Source organism: Podarcis pityusensis, assembly GCF_964106645.2.
Source record: "Podarcis pityusensis genome assembly, chromosome: 2".
Lineage (NCBI taxonomy): Eukaryota > Metazoa > Chordata > Lepidosauria > Squamata > Lacertidae > Podarcis > Podarcis pityusensis.
Genome location: NC_138029.1, coordinates 117,905,165 through 117,920,719, shown reverse-complemented (window position 1 = coordinate 117,920,719; position 15,555 = coordinate 117,905,165). Strand labels below are relative to the sequence as shown.

Genomic DNA, 15,555 nt, shown 5'->3' with positions numbered 1-15,555 from the left:
AGGTGACATGAGAGAAGTATTTTTCTCCCTCAACGCACTAGAACTTGCAAGCATCTCACAAAACTGGGTGCTGGAAGTTTCAAGGAAGACAAAAGAAAATCCTTCTTCACAAAAAGCAGAATTGAACTAGGGAATTTGCTCCCACCGGAGAAGGGAAGGAGAGATGGCCAACACCATTGATGGCTTTAAAAGAGAACTGGACAGATTTCTAAAGAAGACTCTCAGTAGCTTCTAGCTGTCATTTGTTGTTGTTGTTTAGTTGTTTAGTTGTGTCCAACTCTTCGTGACCCCATGGACCAGAGCACGCCAGGCACTTCTGTCTTCCACTGCCTCCCGCAGTTTGGTCAAACTCATGTTGGTAGCTTCGAGAACACTGTCCAACCATCTCGTCTTCTGTCGTCCCCTTCTCTTTATGCCCTCCATCTTTCCCAATATCAGGGTCTTTTCCAGGGAGTCTTCTCTTCTCATGAGGTGGCCAAAGTATTGGAGCCTCAGCTTCAGGATGTGTCCTTCCAGTGAGAACTCAGGGCTGATCTCCTTAAGAATGGACATGTTTGATCTTCTTGCAGTCCATGGGACTCTCAAGAGTCTCCTCCAGCACCATATTTCAAAAGCATCAATTCTTCGGCGATCAGCCATCTTTATGGTCCAGCTCTCACTTCCATACATTACTACTGGGAAAACCATAGCTTTAACTATACAGACCTTTGTTGGCAAGGTGATGTCTCTGATTTTTAAGATGCTGTCTAGCTTTGTCACTGCTTTTCTCCCAAGAAGCAGGTGTCTTTTAATTTCGTGGCTGCTGTCACCATCTGCAGTGATCATGGAGCCCCAGAAAGTAAAATCTCTCACTGCCTCCATTTCTTCCCCTTCTATTTGCCAGGAGGTGATGGGACCAGCGGCCTTGATCTTTGTTTTTTTGATGTTGAGCTTCAAACCATATTTTGCGCTCTCCTCTTTCACCCTCATTAAAAGGTTCTTTAATTCCTCCTCACTTTCTGCTATCAATGTTGTGTCATCTGCATTGTGTCATCTGGATGGGAGTTGTAGTCTTAGGCAAACAGAGGACACCAGGTTGGCAATGCTGAAAGCGTCTGTTTCAATCTGAAGTTCTTTGCCAGCATGCTAAAAACAGATTAAGTTAAAATTAGCAACCAGACTTAGGAGTTTTCTTCATGGAATCAAATCCCGCTTGCTAAATCAGAACTCCCATCCATTTAGAGCAGCAGCAGATTTTCTCTAATTCCAAAATGACAAGGAAGCCTACCAATGAAAATGTTACAGTGTGAATACCCCAACCTAGTAGGTACCTGTGAGTTTGTGTGTAATCAAAAGCATGGGAAGCAATCAAGAAGCATTCATGGCTTCTTGAGAAAACATTCAGCAGCTGCAACGACCTGGGGACATTTAAAGAAAAAGGAAAAAAAAAGTTCACGTGGTCACTGAGTCATTTCCAGGAAAGGAAGCTCCCGGGGGCTGAAAACAGAGAAAGTGAAACTTAACTCGAGTCTTTGGCGCGAGGGAGCTATGGCTGCTGCTGGGTATTCCGACCAGAATCTTTCTGATGTAGCCACTTGCTCCATCTGCATGGAATATTTTAAGGATCCAGTGATCATCCCAGAATGTGGGCACAACTTCTGCCGGTCCTGTTTGGTCCAGTGCTGGGGGGAATCGGAGGTAGAGGTTTCCTGCCCTCAGTGCAGAGAAACAGTCCAGCAAAATAATCTCATCCCCAACCGGCAACTGGCAAACCTCTTACAATTAATTAAGAATCTCAGCGTTCAAGGAAGGAAAGAAGAAGAAAGAAAAGGAGGAGTCTGTGAGGAGCATCAGGAACCCCTCAAGCTCTTCTGTAAAGTCCATGAAGCCCCCATCTGTGTGGTGTGTGACAGATCCAGGATACATGAAAATCACAAGGTGATTCCTCTGAAGGAGGCTTTGGAGGAATACAAGGTAGGAGATCCCTGGATCTTGAGGGGAAGAAATAGCTTTGGATTCTTCTTTTTAATTCTCAGATCCAAATTAGGCATGGCATTAAGTGGTGGTTGTTTGTTATGTAAAAAGCAGCCAAGGGGAAGCCTGAGGGCTCCTGGGATGGCTGGGAGGAGGAACTTGAAGTCTTTCTCTCTGCTGGGTGTGACAAAGGGATCTTTCCTTGAAATAATCACAGCAACTTCAAAAATTTGAACTGGTACCATGGTGGGGAGAGAAAGGGTTAACCTCATCCACATCCCCCAGCAAGGTTGCTTTGTACTTATTAAGAACACTACAAGTGTAAATTGCACATACACAACTAAGTACATGTATCCTTTGGCTAGCAGGATCCATCCTCAGTGCCAGAGAGCAGTAAGGGGTCAGCTGGGGGGAGGGGGGGCTGAGGGCCAGGAATTGACCAGATAGTGCAGGATCCCCCCCCCCCAAGTATCTGTTGGAAGCAGATTTAGGAGTGGGGGCAGAAGCACCTAATGCTGGGGAGCAGGCTTATTCTGGGGGTGCTGTGGGGCCTGTGCAATGAGGTTTCAGTGGGGGGGGGTCCTGCTGAGGATCTCCTTCCACCCCAAATGGCAAAGGACTCAATGGTTCAGAGTAGCATCTGCAAACACAAATATATATAATGCCTTTTAATCCCTTTTAAAAAATCACTTGTTCTACTACAGTGGTTCAAAAATGCTCCTGTGCCATGCAATGCGAATAATGTCAGCTCTGCAAGCAAGGGGTGATTTAATTGGGTCCCTGAGCCCCACAGGGGTGCCGCAGAAAAGAAGGTAGTTGGTCCAGAAAGGTTGAAAACCTATGGACTTTTATTTCCTTCGGTATACTACTTTGCAAGGCCACTGGGTGCAAGAAGCCAGTATAATATCTATCAACTCTCTGTCTGTCTCAATCAAACCTGAGTTTTTCATTTTCTCTTTAGGGAGAGATTTGTCGCCACGTGGAAATTCTGAGGAAAGAGAGAGAGGAAATTCTGGCCTATCAAGCAGCCCTGGACAAGGAAAGCAAAGACCTCCTTGTAAGTGTCTTTATTGTTACTAGACAGGGAACAAGCATTTGAAAAATCAAGTCAGGACTGAGGAGGGATGGGGAAATTTTCCCATTTCAGCTTCTCTGCACTTCTCATTTTTCCATTTTGTCTGCTTATTCATTTATTATTCTGAAAAGGAATCAGATGTTAGGGTAGCTACCTCCTTGTATAAATATTTTAATACGTACCTTACCCTAATAAATACATTTTTTGTGTGAACATTACTTGGCTGGGTCAACCTTGAAAAATTCAGAGGTGTGAATTTCTAAGGATTGCTCTGTTTCGGTCTCCATATTTTTTCAGCAATTGCAAATTAGGCAAGTTCACCTTTTAATGCAGCTTGTTTAGTCATTTAGTCATGTCTGACTCTTTGTGACCCCATGGACCAGAGCATGCCAGGCACTCCTGTCTTCCACTGCCTCCCGCAGTTTGGTCAAACTCATGCTGGTAGCTTCGAGAACACTGTCCAACCATCTTGTCCTCTGTCGTCCCCTTCTCCTTCTGCCCTCCATCTTTCCCAACATCAGGGTCTTTTCCAGGGAGTCTTCTCTTCTCATGAGCTGGCCAAAGTATTGGAGCCTCAGCTTCAGGATCTGTCCTTCCAGTGAGCACTCAGGGCTGATTTCCTTAAGAATGGACATGTTTGATCTTCTTGCAGTCCATGGGACTCTCAAGAGTCTCCTCCAGCACCGAAATTCCAAAGCATTAATTCTTCAACGATCAGCCTTCTTTATGGTCCAGCTCTCACTTCCATACATCACAACTGGGAAAACCATAGCTTTAATTATACGGACCTTTGTCGGCAAGGTGATGTCTCTGCTTTTTAAGATGCTGTCTAGGTTTGTCATTGCTTTCCTCCCAAGAAGTAGACGTCTATTAATTTTGTGACTGCTGTCACCATCTGCAGTTATCTCTCACTGCCTCCATTTCTTCCCCTTCTATTTGCCAGGAGGTGATGGGACGAGTGGTCATGATGTTAGTTTTTTTGACGTTGAGCTTCAGACCATATTTTGTGCTCTCCTCTTTCACCCTCATTAAGAGATTATTTATTTCCTCCTCACTTTCTGCCATCAAGGTTGTGTCATCTGCATATCTGAGGTTGTTGATATTTCTTCCGGCGATCTTAATTCCGGCTTGGGATTCATCCAATCCAGCCTTTCGCATGATGAATTCTGCATATAAGTTAAATAAGCAGGGAGACAATATACAGCCTTGTCGTACTCCTTTCCCAATTTTGAACCAATCAGTTGTTCCATATCCAGTTCTCACTGTAGCTTCTTGTCCCACATAGAGATTTCTCAGGAGACAGATGAGGTGATTAGGCACTCCCATTTCTTTAAGAACTTGCCATAGTTTGCTGTGGTCGACACAGTCAAAGGCTTTTGCATAGTCAATGAAGCAGAAGTAGATGTTTTTCTGGAACTCTCTAGCTTTCTCCATAATCCAGCGCATGTTTGCAATTTAGTCTCTGGTTCCTCTGCCCCTTTGAAATCCAGCTTGCACTTCTGGGAGTTCTTGGTCCACATACTGCTCAAGCCTGCCTTGTAGAATTTTAAGCATAACCTTGCTAGCATGTGAAATGAATGCAATTGTGTGCTGGTTGGAGCATTCTTTGGCACTGCCCTTCTTTGGGATTGGGATGTACACTGATCTTCTCCAATCCTCTGGCCACTGCTGAGTTTTCCAAACTTGCTGGCATATTGAGTTAATGCAGATAGATTGAGTTTATTTCCCATTTTCATTTATTATGTGAATAGCAGTCAAGGAGGAGCCTGAGGACTTGTGAGCTGATAGGGTGCAAGCAGTTCAATTCAAATCCTGATTTACTATAAATATTACTTTTAAAATTGTCTTTCCTCCTCTGTTTCTGTTGCCTTTCTACACCTAAATGGCACTGAGGCATCTGATCAAGACCTGTATTTTAAAAAGAGCTTAAAAAATATATTTGTAAATGTTTGTATCTCTCATGCCAGGCATAAAGCAGCTGGCTGGGTGCTTTGGCAGATGTTTATCTTCCTAAACAGGGCCCCTCTGATCTATAAGCAGTGCCTCAGGGTTGTAAAAGGAAATTACAGGCTGGGAGCAAAAGGTCACACTGACCATACAAATTACAGAATACAATCAAGCTGCAAAAAACACTAATTAAGAGTTGGTAAATAGTAAGTTTTATTGTTTAACAGAAGACTCGAGCCATATTTTCATAAGGTTAAAGGGCAAGAGCTTTTAGAAACAGCAGCTGGCTTGAAAGGGGAGTTGTAAATTGAAGAGGTTGCTTTTGAAGCTATTTCCTTTTTACTTTGAAAAGGCCTTTCCTTCTAAAAATCTATCTATGTGATGTATGAAATATATTGGCTTAAATGTAATTATGCAAAGGATTTAGAAAGTAAGAAATGTTAGATTCTTATGTTAGATTCTTATTTCATTGATGGTGTGTGAGAAGGTGAACCCAAGATCTCTGTTTAAGATAAAAATTAAAACCATTAGCCATCTGTTCTGGAGTGAATAGGGCAATAGGGCAATAGGGCAAAAAGGTTATCTGATAATTAAGGTGCCTGGTCGAGGCAAATGTAAGATATATGGCTACTTGTTTGCCATTTATGGATAGAAGGAAATATAGCTCTTTGTCTCCCATAAAAGGTAATAGGAAATGGGTGTATCTTTTATGATTGGTTCTAGCAAATAGCCACTAGGAATTTCAACCAGGCTGATTGGACAGAGGCAGCCAAAGGAGGAGCAAGGGGGCTGGGCTGAGGGAATATAAGTGCTGGCCATCAGGGCTGGAAGGGCAGAGCTTTGGTATCCATATACCACTGTGTCTCTCATTTATTTGTCTGACAAATAAATTATTATTTTAATTTCTCTATTGCTGCGTTGAATATTTCATTCCAGCTAACCACAAGCAGGGTGCTACAGCACCAGTCTAAACTGAGAGGTGTTTTATATCCCTGGATGTTCTCTGAACAACTATGAACTCTGGTTATGCCATACCCAAAAACATGGAGGGAACATCCATGGCTAGAAAAAATGCTTCTTGCTTTAGGATGTAGCCCTCTGCAAAACAGAAGTCAACAGAAATAGCAATGGAGAGGGCCTCCCCTCAAAATAGATGTTTACTTCTTTAGCCACTGGAGGTTGGTTTCATGTCTCTGAAAAATCAGAAGTGTCCTCCCTATGGAATTCTCACTATTCTCTTCCTGATGTTTTGAAAACTGACCATCTTCCACACTCAGACCTCCTCTTTTCTTGCAGAAATTAACGGAATTGGAGAGGCTGAAGATTGTGGAGAAGTTCAGACAACTGCGCCAGTTTCTGGAAGAACACGAAAAACATCTGCTGACTCATGTGGAAGAGGTGGAGAAGGAGATTGCAGGGAGAAGGGATGAGCAGCAGGCCAGACTCTCCAGGAAACTCTCCTCTCTTGAGAAGATCATCCAGGAGATGGAGGAAAAGAGTCAGCAGCCAGCGAGTGAACTCCTGCAGGTAAGACGGAGGCAGGAACAGCCCAAGGCTCTGCTCCAGGAAAAGGCTGCCTCCAATCCTGTCTGTGCCCCTTTCATGTATGCAAGGAGTGCAGGGGCTCAGATGATGGAGCCTCTGGTCAGGTTTGTAATGGACAGGAAGACCCAAGAGAACTGGGATGCTTAACTAACCAGAATGCAGACTAGAGATTCTTCTGTGTTCTTGATGGAACAGGAGTGATCTTCTGCTCTTTGCTGATGCTTTGTCTCTGAATGCCTTTCAGCTGAGGGGGGCTTCGTCTAGGATGCGTTCAGGTCTCCTTCCGACATGAGCCAGTCTCTTGACCAAGCTTCTCTTCCAGTTCCCTCCACAACTTCTGGGTTGATCCCCTTCCCCATGGATACAGATTGGCCCAAAATGGTGCTCAGTCACAGTGAGCAAAGAGCAAGACAGAGGGACTCATCCAGACTGCTGCTTGTCCCACCCCTTTCCTCCAGGAAAACCCACTGTTTACTGCTGAATTAGAGCAAACCTCAGCCAGGTTTTCTCCAGACTGACATTTGCTTTGATGTTGCACTAAGGAGCAGGTTTTTCCTGAGGGAAAGCGGCAGGGCAAAGGCAAAACCACTTGGACTCGTGTTTTCTGGGCACAGGAAAGGGAGAAGTGTGGATGACCCCAAAGAAACATGGAGTTGTTTTATTACCCCTCTGGAGGCATTTTATGCTGCAGGTGCTTTTCTTTACTTCCAGATGGAAAATAGAATTTGAAATTTGGGGACTGGGACAGTGCCCTGGCAGGATTATCCCGTAGGCTTATGTATGTCTGAATCACACAATGCAAACTGCATTAAAGTTGTTAAATTATGGATATGTGGAGAACTTGAAATCGGAACAATTAATAATTTCAGATTGGAAAAATAAAAGCTGTGAGAAACCCAAACTGGCTGATTCCACCATCCCTACCCAAAACCTTGGCATGTGCCAGGCAGACTGACATCTGAGGGCCAGGCTGTTCCTCCACTCCAGGGTCTGAGGGGGTCTTCCTAGTGTGGCCTGTAGTGTGCAGTGAATTCCCTTCTCTTTTCCCCTCTAGGATGTGAGAAGGACCTTGCAGAGGTAAGTGGATCTGGCTCATTTCCATTAGCATCACTCTTTGAAGCTGAGATGCAAGAACCTCAGACAAGGCCCTCCAGGGGCTGCAGGGGGGAGACTGTAGGACTCACTCCCTGCAGCACCTCACAGGTAAAAGTAGGGCCCCCTCTTCTGAACTTGTAGCCCCCCAAATCTCCCTCCAAGGTTCAAGGTCAGCTGCCTCCTCCCTCCCTCCCCACATCACTTCACACAGGGATGGGGGCTCTTTTCTTTCTCTTGCACTTTCTGTCCATGGACTTTTTGGTAATTTCAAACATCTAGAAGAGAAAGTGCCAAAGATGCTTGGGAAGAGCTTAGGATGTACCAACAGATTTCAATGTCCAAGTAGCATCTTGTCCAAGTAGCAGCCACCCAACTCTTGGCAGCTTTGGACATCACTCACATCCTCTGGAGAAGCTCAGGGAGGGAGGGGTTGCAGGCATTCCACCTCAGGGGTCTGGTTCTTAAGTCCTGGGACCTTCCCAGAAAGCTGTTAGGGGGCAGCATTCTTTGAAGCCATGGGAGCCCTCCGGTGGTGTCGCTTGGGGTTACATCTTGTCCCTTGTGCTGTTTAGCATCCTTATGAAGCCACTGACCAGGTCTTGGAGGTGGGTGTCAAGAGATGAAGCTGAATCCTGAAAATTACCTGTTGGGAAATGAACTTCAACTTTGTTCACGTTACTGAGATGTCCTGCAAGAATTAGGGAGATGGGGCCACAATGGGGCCATTCATTGTTTTTCTTTTCACCAGGTATGAGGAAAGAGAGAGTCCAGAGAAGCCACTGGCTTTCCCTCCAGAACTGAGGAACAGGATCTTGGAATCCTGTGATCTAAATAACCTTGTGGAGCATAGAATGAAACAATTTAAAGGTAATGAAAAATGGCTGCCAGGATTTTACACTGGGAATTCTGTAACTTCTTCAGAACTGAACATGGCAGGCTCTTATTGCATGGAATTGAGTAACCCCAGGATACCTTCCTTCTTGGTGCTCCAGCCTTCATTTCCTGTCTCCCAGAATGGCCCATGTATATTGTGACGCTGGATCCTGTAAAGAAAGCCTGAACCAGAGTGTAGAGCAAAGTCAGGATTTTTTCCTCCCATGTGCTTCTGTTTACAGTTATACGAAACCTCCTTTTCCTTGTGGTTCCCTGTCTGCACAATCTGGGGTTCTCCTGCTCTGAATGGAGTCAAAGGGCATTAAGAAGCCCCCAGTTCCCCCTCTGCCTCCTGCTCAGGCTTGTTTCTCAGCCGTGGAGCCAAGGCCTGAGCCGTCTCCTCCTCAGACGTCCCCCTGCAGCTGCCATATCTAGGGCTTCAGCCTTCAAGATCTCCTGAGAGTTCCCCCACTGAGGATGGAAGCAAGAGTACATGAGCCCCAAAGGGCACAATTATGCTTGTTAAGAACCTTAAAGATTTGTAGAAGGTTTGTGAGGAAGGGTTTCCTTTTGCACGAGAGCTCTGCCAGTCCTTCTACAGCAACCTTTGCTTCTACACGTGTTTCACAATTTTGCCCCCCCCCCCACTTTACTTGGGGAAGATGTTAAGGCTGCCTCCATCTCCCCTCTGCCTCCTTTTACGGGATTCCTATTGCTCTGCCTCCCCTCCAGTCCTCCAATATAGAGCCCAATTTCAGGGACAAAGTTCAGAGACCAGCAGGATTCATGCTGAATATTTTTATTCTCTTATTTGTAAGCTTGCTTTATGATTGCTGAGTTTTAAAGCTTTAGTTATTTTCGTAGATTCTTCCTATGATTTTCTTGTTTTTAATTATTTTTTGTACAATTTAATTAATATTTAATAATTGTACTTGAATTTAAGGATGCCACGTTATGAAGTGTTACTTTTGTATGGAGATTTATTTCTGGTGGAAGAGTGTTGCCCTTACACTTTATATCTTTTTGCTTCCTCAGATGCTCTGCTATTCAGTGAACAGATTCAGAAAGGTAAATTTCCAGGGGAGGAACAATTTGACAGGAGGGATGGGGACTGATATTTCATGGGTGTTGAACCATCTGTCCTGCAGACTTTGGGACCCCCATCAATGGTGTAACTCTGGGAAACAGTCCTCTAGTGGTGTTTGGGTTCTTTGTCTGTCCCGTGAATGAACTGGGAGGGAGTTTGAAGACTTGGATTGGGGGCAGAGCTTGTCCCTGAGAAGAACCTGCACACCAGTCTGGGTTCCTTTCTTGCCTATAGACTATTAATCTGGTTTCCTGGTTAATTTTATAGATTTTGCTTTCTTTCATAAAATTTATATACTGCTTGATTGTGGGGAAAAGCCTCAGAGCCTTACAATATCTTACAAAAGCCCTTAAGGAAGATCCTACAGGGTCAGTCCAATGTCCATTTTGTCAAGTTCTCATGTATAAGGAATCTCCCTTGCATTTTGTTTTCCCTCCACACAATCTGGAGAGGTTCTTTTGGGGCTTCTTGAGATTTGCTTGGATTTCCCCCTCGTGAAGTGTGTTAAAAGGGGCACCCGCAAGCACCCAGTCCCTCCTCCATCTCCTGCCAGGCTGGTCTCCCAGCAGCAGAGCAAGGCCTGAGCCGCCTCTTCCTCAGAGTTTCAACCTCACCAGCCATTTCTCGTGCTTCAGCCATCCCCATCTCCTCAGAGTTCCCACACTTCTTATGAGATATGCCCCATTCCATGAGAGAGGAGTTCCCATTGCACGAGACTCTTGGAAGTACAGTGCAAAGCTCTGCCAATTTTCCCTCTGCAATTTGGTTTGTCAGCATACTTGGAAATTCCAGTTTCAACAGCTTTTCCCCACCAGTTTATTTGGGGCAGATGTTAAACCTTTCTTCATCCATCCAGTTCAGATCCCCATTTCATTTGTGGATTTTGAATGATTGTATTCTGCCATTTTCTAGTGTGGTTTACCATTTCTGATTTTCCCATGAAATCATGGAATAGCAGTGTCAGGGAACTGACATCGGAGCTAGAGGCGGAGGGAAGGCTCTCAAATGATGCTGGAGAAGGGCCCAGCAGGGAGAGAGGCAGCTCCGCAGATGGGGAAGCAAATCAGCGCTACACCAGGGATAAGGAGGGGCTGATGGGGGAATCGGCGAGAGGGCTCCAGGACTCTTCACCGGACACCAGCGGGGAGAGCACGGGTCCCCCGCTACCCACGCCCACCCTGCGCAGAAGACTTCCGCGCAGAGAGAGTAGGAGGAGACTGGGTGTCAAACAACTTTTATGTTGGAAAAGATTTAAGAAACGCCCACTGACGGATTCTGCTAGCAACTGAGGCAGCCACGAAGTGAAGGGCTGCCCAGACTGAAAGGTTTAGCAAGGCATCAAAGCCTGGAGAGGCGGCAACTTACGCACGAGCAACCCATACACATCACAAGCAGAGTTTGAAAGGATCCCAAGGATCATCTAGTCCAGTCCCCTGCAATGCGGGAATTGCAACTAAACACATTAATTGTTTTAATTCCTTAGGCTTAGTGATATTACATTCTCAAGAATAATCTTTTGGAGAATATTTAACATCACTGCTTAGACCTACAGCTGTCGTCTTTGCAATTATTTGTTCTAAGATTTAATCTTTTGCTTGAAATAAGGAAACAACAGATGCTATGTTATGGTGATGTTTTGTAAAAAAGATTTAATTTATTTACCGTATTTTTCGCTCCATAGGACGCACTTTTTCCCCTCCAAAAATGAAGGGGAAATGTGTGTGCGTCCTATGGAGCGAATGCAGGCTTTCGCTGAAGCCTGGAGAGCGAGAGGCATCGGTGCGCACCGACCCCTCTCGCTCTCCAGGCTTCAGGAAGCTATCCGCAAGCCTTGCAAGCCCGGTGGGAGTTCCCGCGGGCTCACAAGGCTTGCAGGCAGCAGCCTGCAGCCCCGGCGAGTGTCCGCAAGCCTTGCGCGCCCGGCAGGAGGTCCCGCCCAGCGCGCAAGGCTTGGGGCTGCAGCTTGTCGCCCGAAGCACGGGGAGCCCTCCAGAGGGCTCCCCGTGCTTCGGGCGAGTGTCTGCAAGCCTTGCGCGCCCGGCAGGAGGTCCCGCCCAGCGCGCAAGGCTTGGGGCTGCAGCTTGTCGCCCGAAGCACGGGGAGCCCTCCGGAGGGCTCCCCGTGCTTCGGACGAGTGTCTGCAAGCCTTGCCCGCCCGGCAGGAGGTCCCGCCCAGCGCGCAAGGCTTGGGGCTGCAGCTTGTCGCCCGAAGCATGGGGAGCCCTCCGGAGGGCTCCCCTTGCTTCGGGCGAGTGTCTGCAAGCCTTGCGCGCCCGGTGGGAGGTCCCGCCCAGCGCGCAAGGCTTGGGGCTGCAGCTTGTCGCCCGAAGCACGGGGAGCCCTCCGGAGGGCTCCCCGTGCTTCGGGCGAGTGTCTGCAAGCCTTGCGCGCCCGGCAGGAGGTCCCGCCGAGCGCGCAAGGCTTGGGGCGGCAGTCTGTCGCCCGAAGCACGGGGAGCCCTCCGGAGGGCTCCCCGTGCTTCGGGCGAGTGTCTGCAAGCCTCGCGCGCCCGGTGGGAGGTCCCGCCGAGCGCGCGAGGCTTGGGGCGGTAGCCTGCAGCCCGAAGCACGCGAGGCTTGGGGCGGCAGCCGCGGGGGGGGGGAATAATTTTTTTTATTCATTTCCCCCCCAAAAAACGAGGTGCGTCCTATGGACCGGTGCGTCCTATAGAACGAAAAATACGGTAGCTATTGCATTGTAGCCAGTTAAGCTTGTCTTTTTGCTTCCTCAGATGTTCAGTCATTCAGAAATCTTCAGAGAGGTAAATTTCACATGGAGACCCCAATTCACAAGAGTCTCTTTTGTACAGCTTGACTCTGGCCCCTGCTGTTTGTACCACAAAGGAAGTGAGGGTGGATTTGAAGGTGCAGAAGGGGGGGAGATAAACTCCCCAGAAGGATCAGATAAAAGAGTGAAGAGTTTCATCCCTGCCTAGAGAGAGTTGGGTTGCTTTTCCATGTGACCTTTTTCAGGACTGGTTGCCATATGTCCTCTTTTTCTCAGACAGGTCCTCTACTTTCATGATTAAAATTCTCCCCTGGGTGGATTTTAAAATTTTTTATATTTGGCAAAATGTTTCAGGTTGTTTGGTTTGGTTTACAGTAACCCATGAATTTTTTTTCTCATGCATTAGACTCAGATCTAAGGCACCCATCTAAGCTAGCCTAGAGCAAAGAATCGCAACAGAGCAGCATCTTAAGCTAGCCACATACTGTATAAAACCCTTCTCTTGTGGCTGAACTAAAAGGACGCTGGCTCAGCTACAAGATCTTGGAGGAGGAATCTGGGAGGGCAAGAGTTAACACCCCCCTGCCCTTAAGGAGAGTCCATATGTACATGTTTAACAGTTTAATAAATTGTTCTGTGCACACTTGCGTTCACAAAGATGTGAACACGAGCCCAAATACTTTCATGTGGCAAGCAAGGGAGCAATATGTGTGTTGTTGTTGTTGTTGTTGTTGTTGTTGTTGTTGTTGAAAGTTAAGAACATTGCTACTAGCAGTATATCACAGCTTCGAAAGCCTACATAGAGTAGGGGTATTTAAAATGAATGTTGTCTTAGCGATCCATGATTAAGAGTAGAAGTTGGCAAATGTGTCCTCTTTTTTGCTCTTCAAAATATGGCAACTCTACACTTGCCTATCATGACTGTCTCAGCCCCTGATTGGTAACCTTTTGAGTTATTCTCCCTTCCCCCAGGGAACTAGTCTTATGGTATATATTAATTCCAAAAGAGAAGCATGGATTAATAAGTCCTTTGTAAAATTGCCCTGCCACCTGACTCCTCTTCCCTGGCGGCAAGCCCCAAACTTCCAAGATGGTGGGGAGGAAGGCAAGGAGAGACCAAGTGGGTGAGAGAGATGGCGAGCAGGAATATACAGGCTCCCCACGTAACACAATTTTCACTTATGGGCACGAGGGCCCAGAACGTAACCCCCTATACAGTATGTGGTTTTGTGTTGTATTTTTATTCTGGGAACAACCCCGAGACCGATGGATGAAGGGCAGTAGGTAAATGTGATGATGATGATGATGATGATGATTAGAACGGGGGGGTCCTCATCCCCCACCCCGACCCAGAGGTCCCCAAAGGCCATTTCCCACAGATATTATCAGAGGAAAGCAGCTTCTCTCCTCTCCTGCCTCCTCCAATTCTCCTCTCTTTCTTCTTAGATAACACAGAAGAGCTGAGTAAAACGTTTACTGGGTGGTTTTTCCCCTTAGAAAATGCCTGGGTTGAGAGGAGGGCAGGCACAATACACATCGAATATAAGAAAGTGAAGGAAACTGGTTTAAAAACCAACAAGGAAGATATTTATTCTGATGAAAGTCTGCAAGGAGTCTCAGTCTTGCATGTGATCCAAATAAATCCCATTCATCTGAAATGGAATCTGGGTTTTTCGGGGTTTATTATTATTATCAAGATGTCCGTTTCTGTCTCTCAGCTGACTCTGCCTAATCTTCTCTTTCCCTCATCCTCTCCCCAACAGCAAATGTCACTCTGGATCCAGAAACAGCCCATCCCTGCCTCATCCTGTCCGAGGATCAGAAAAGCGTGAGAAGGGGAGAGAAACCTCAAGCCCTGCCTGATAATCCTGAGAGATTCAGTGACTGGCTTTGTGTGTTGGGACGTGAGGGATTCACAGCAGGCAGACACTTCTGGGAAGTCACTGTGGGAATTGGGGAATTGTGGGTTTTGGGGGTTGCCAGGAAGTCTGTGAGGAGAAAGGGCGTCTTTAACTTCAGTCCTGAGGAAGGGATCTGGGCTGTGGAGAAGTTGAGAGAGAAGTACTGGGCCTGGACATCCCATTTTCCTTCTCTTCTGTCCCTCAGTGAGGAGCCCAGGAGGATCCGGGTGACTCTGGACTATGAAGGGGGACGTGTGTCTCTTTCTGACACTGACTCAGGAGCCAAACTCTACACGTTCTCAGGAGCCTCGTTCTCTGGAGAAACCCTCCTCCCTTTCTTTCATCTGTGTGGAAATTATAAAACCCACCTCAGTATCTCCTGAGGAGACTAAATCTGCCTCTCAGGCCCAGCAGAAGTTTCTCTCCAGACCAGAGAGACTGATATAAAAAACATTTACCCGCCAAGAGCACGTTGGGCAGTTTTCCAAGAGCCCTTTGAGAGGATTCATTCCAGTCAAAATCAGCAGAAATAACAAAACAAAAATGGGTTGCTTTTGCTTTGCATTTTCCTTCCTTTTCCCAGAATTCCCTCTGCAGCTCACTTCTTAGAGAGACAGTCACACTTTGAGGAGTCCTAATAAATTTTCTCACCTTCAATCTTGTTTTCCATTTGAGATGTCTGATTTGGCAGAGGACGAGACTCTTAATCTCAGGGTTGTGGGTCTGAGCCCCACGTTGGGCAAACGTTTCCTGCACTGCAGAGGGTGAGACTAGATGACCCTCAGGACCCCTCGCAATTTCGCAATTCTAGGAAACCTTCCTCTCCCCACAAGACCTTATGCAGCTGTGAAAATGCATGCATCATTGGATTAATAGATGACTAAAAAACGAACCCCTTCACCCACGTCAGGCAGGATAGCTCCTTGCTCTGGAGACCTCAGACGGGAAGAGAAAGAAAAAGAAATTGAACAGGGCATCATCTTCAAATGGCCTCTGCAAGTACAGCCTCGCCATCTCCACACGTTGTCAGAAGTAAACCTTGCATTGAGTGGGGCTTCTGCTCAGTTAAATGTGTTTTGAGTGGACGCATTAACGTTCCATATTTACAGGCTGGATTCTGTATATTGGGGGCATCAAATGGGGTGTCCTCTGGATAATGTTGGACTCCAACTCCCCTTTGACCCATCCAGCATGGCCAGGGGGCAGAGAGGGTGGGAGCTGCAGTCTGGCAGCTTCCGGAAGGGGCCCCATGGGCTGTACTGCCCTATACATTACGCAGGGCACCTTCCCTGTGTTCCTGAGCCCCACCCCAATACACAGTGCTCCCCCAAGGAGCGCATTTCGGCAGCAGG

General features: G+C 46.8%; 1 protein-coding gene across 3 annotated transcripts; it reads left to right on the top strand.

The window, feature by feature from the left end:
* The first annotated feature begins 1,496 nt into the window (after nt 1–1,496).
* LOC308469768 (zinc finger protein RFP-like) lies at nt 1,497–14,860 on the top strand. 3 transcript variants are annotated; one of them, XM_080992691.1, is made up of 8 exons: nt 1,497–1,953; nt 2,915–3,010; nt 6,272–6,502; nt 7,575–7,597; nt 8,364–8,482; nt 9,524–9,556; nt 12,307–12,336; nt 14,066–14,860. In XM_080992691.1, the coding sequence occupies exons 1-8, from the start codon at nt 1,528–1,530 to the stop codon at nt 14,584–14,586; spliced, it is 1,479 nt and encodes a 492-aa protein (XP_080848817.1). In that variant the 5' UTR covers nt 1,497–1,527; the 3' UTR covers nt 14,587–14,860. The 3 variants fall into 3 exon arrangements, with proteins under 3 accessions (XP_080848817.1, XP_080848818.1, XP_080848819.1); XM_080992692.1 differs by lacking the exon at nt 12,307–12,336; XM_080992693.1 differs by lacking the exons at nt 9,524–9,556; nt 12,307–12,336 and having other exon boundaries at nt 1,500–1,953.
* Nucleotides 14,861–15,555: the final 695 nt, after the last annotated feature.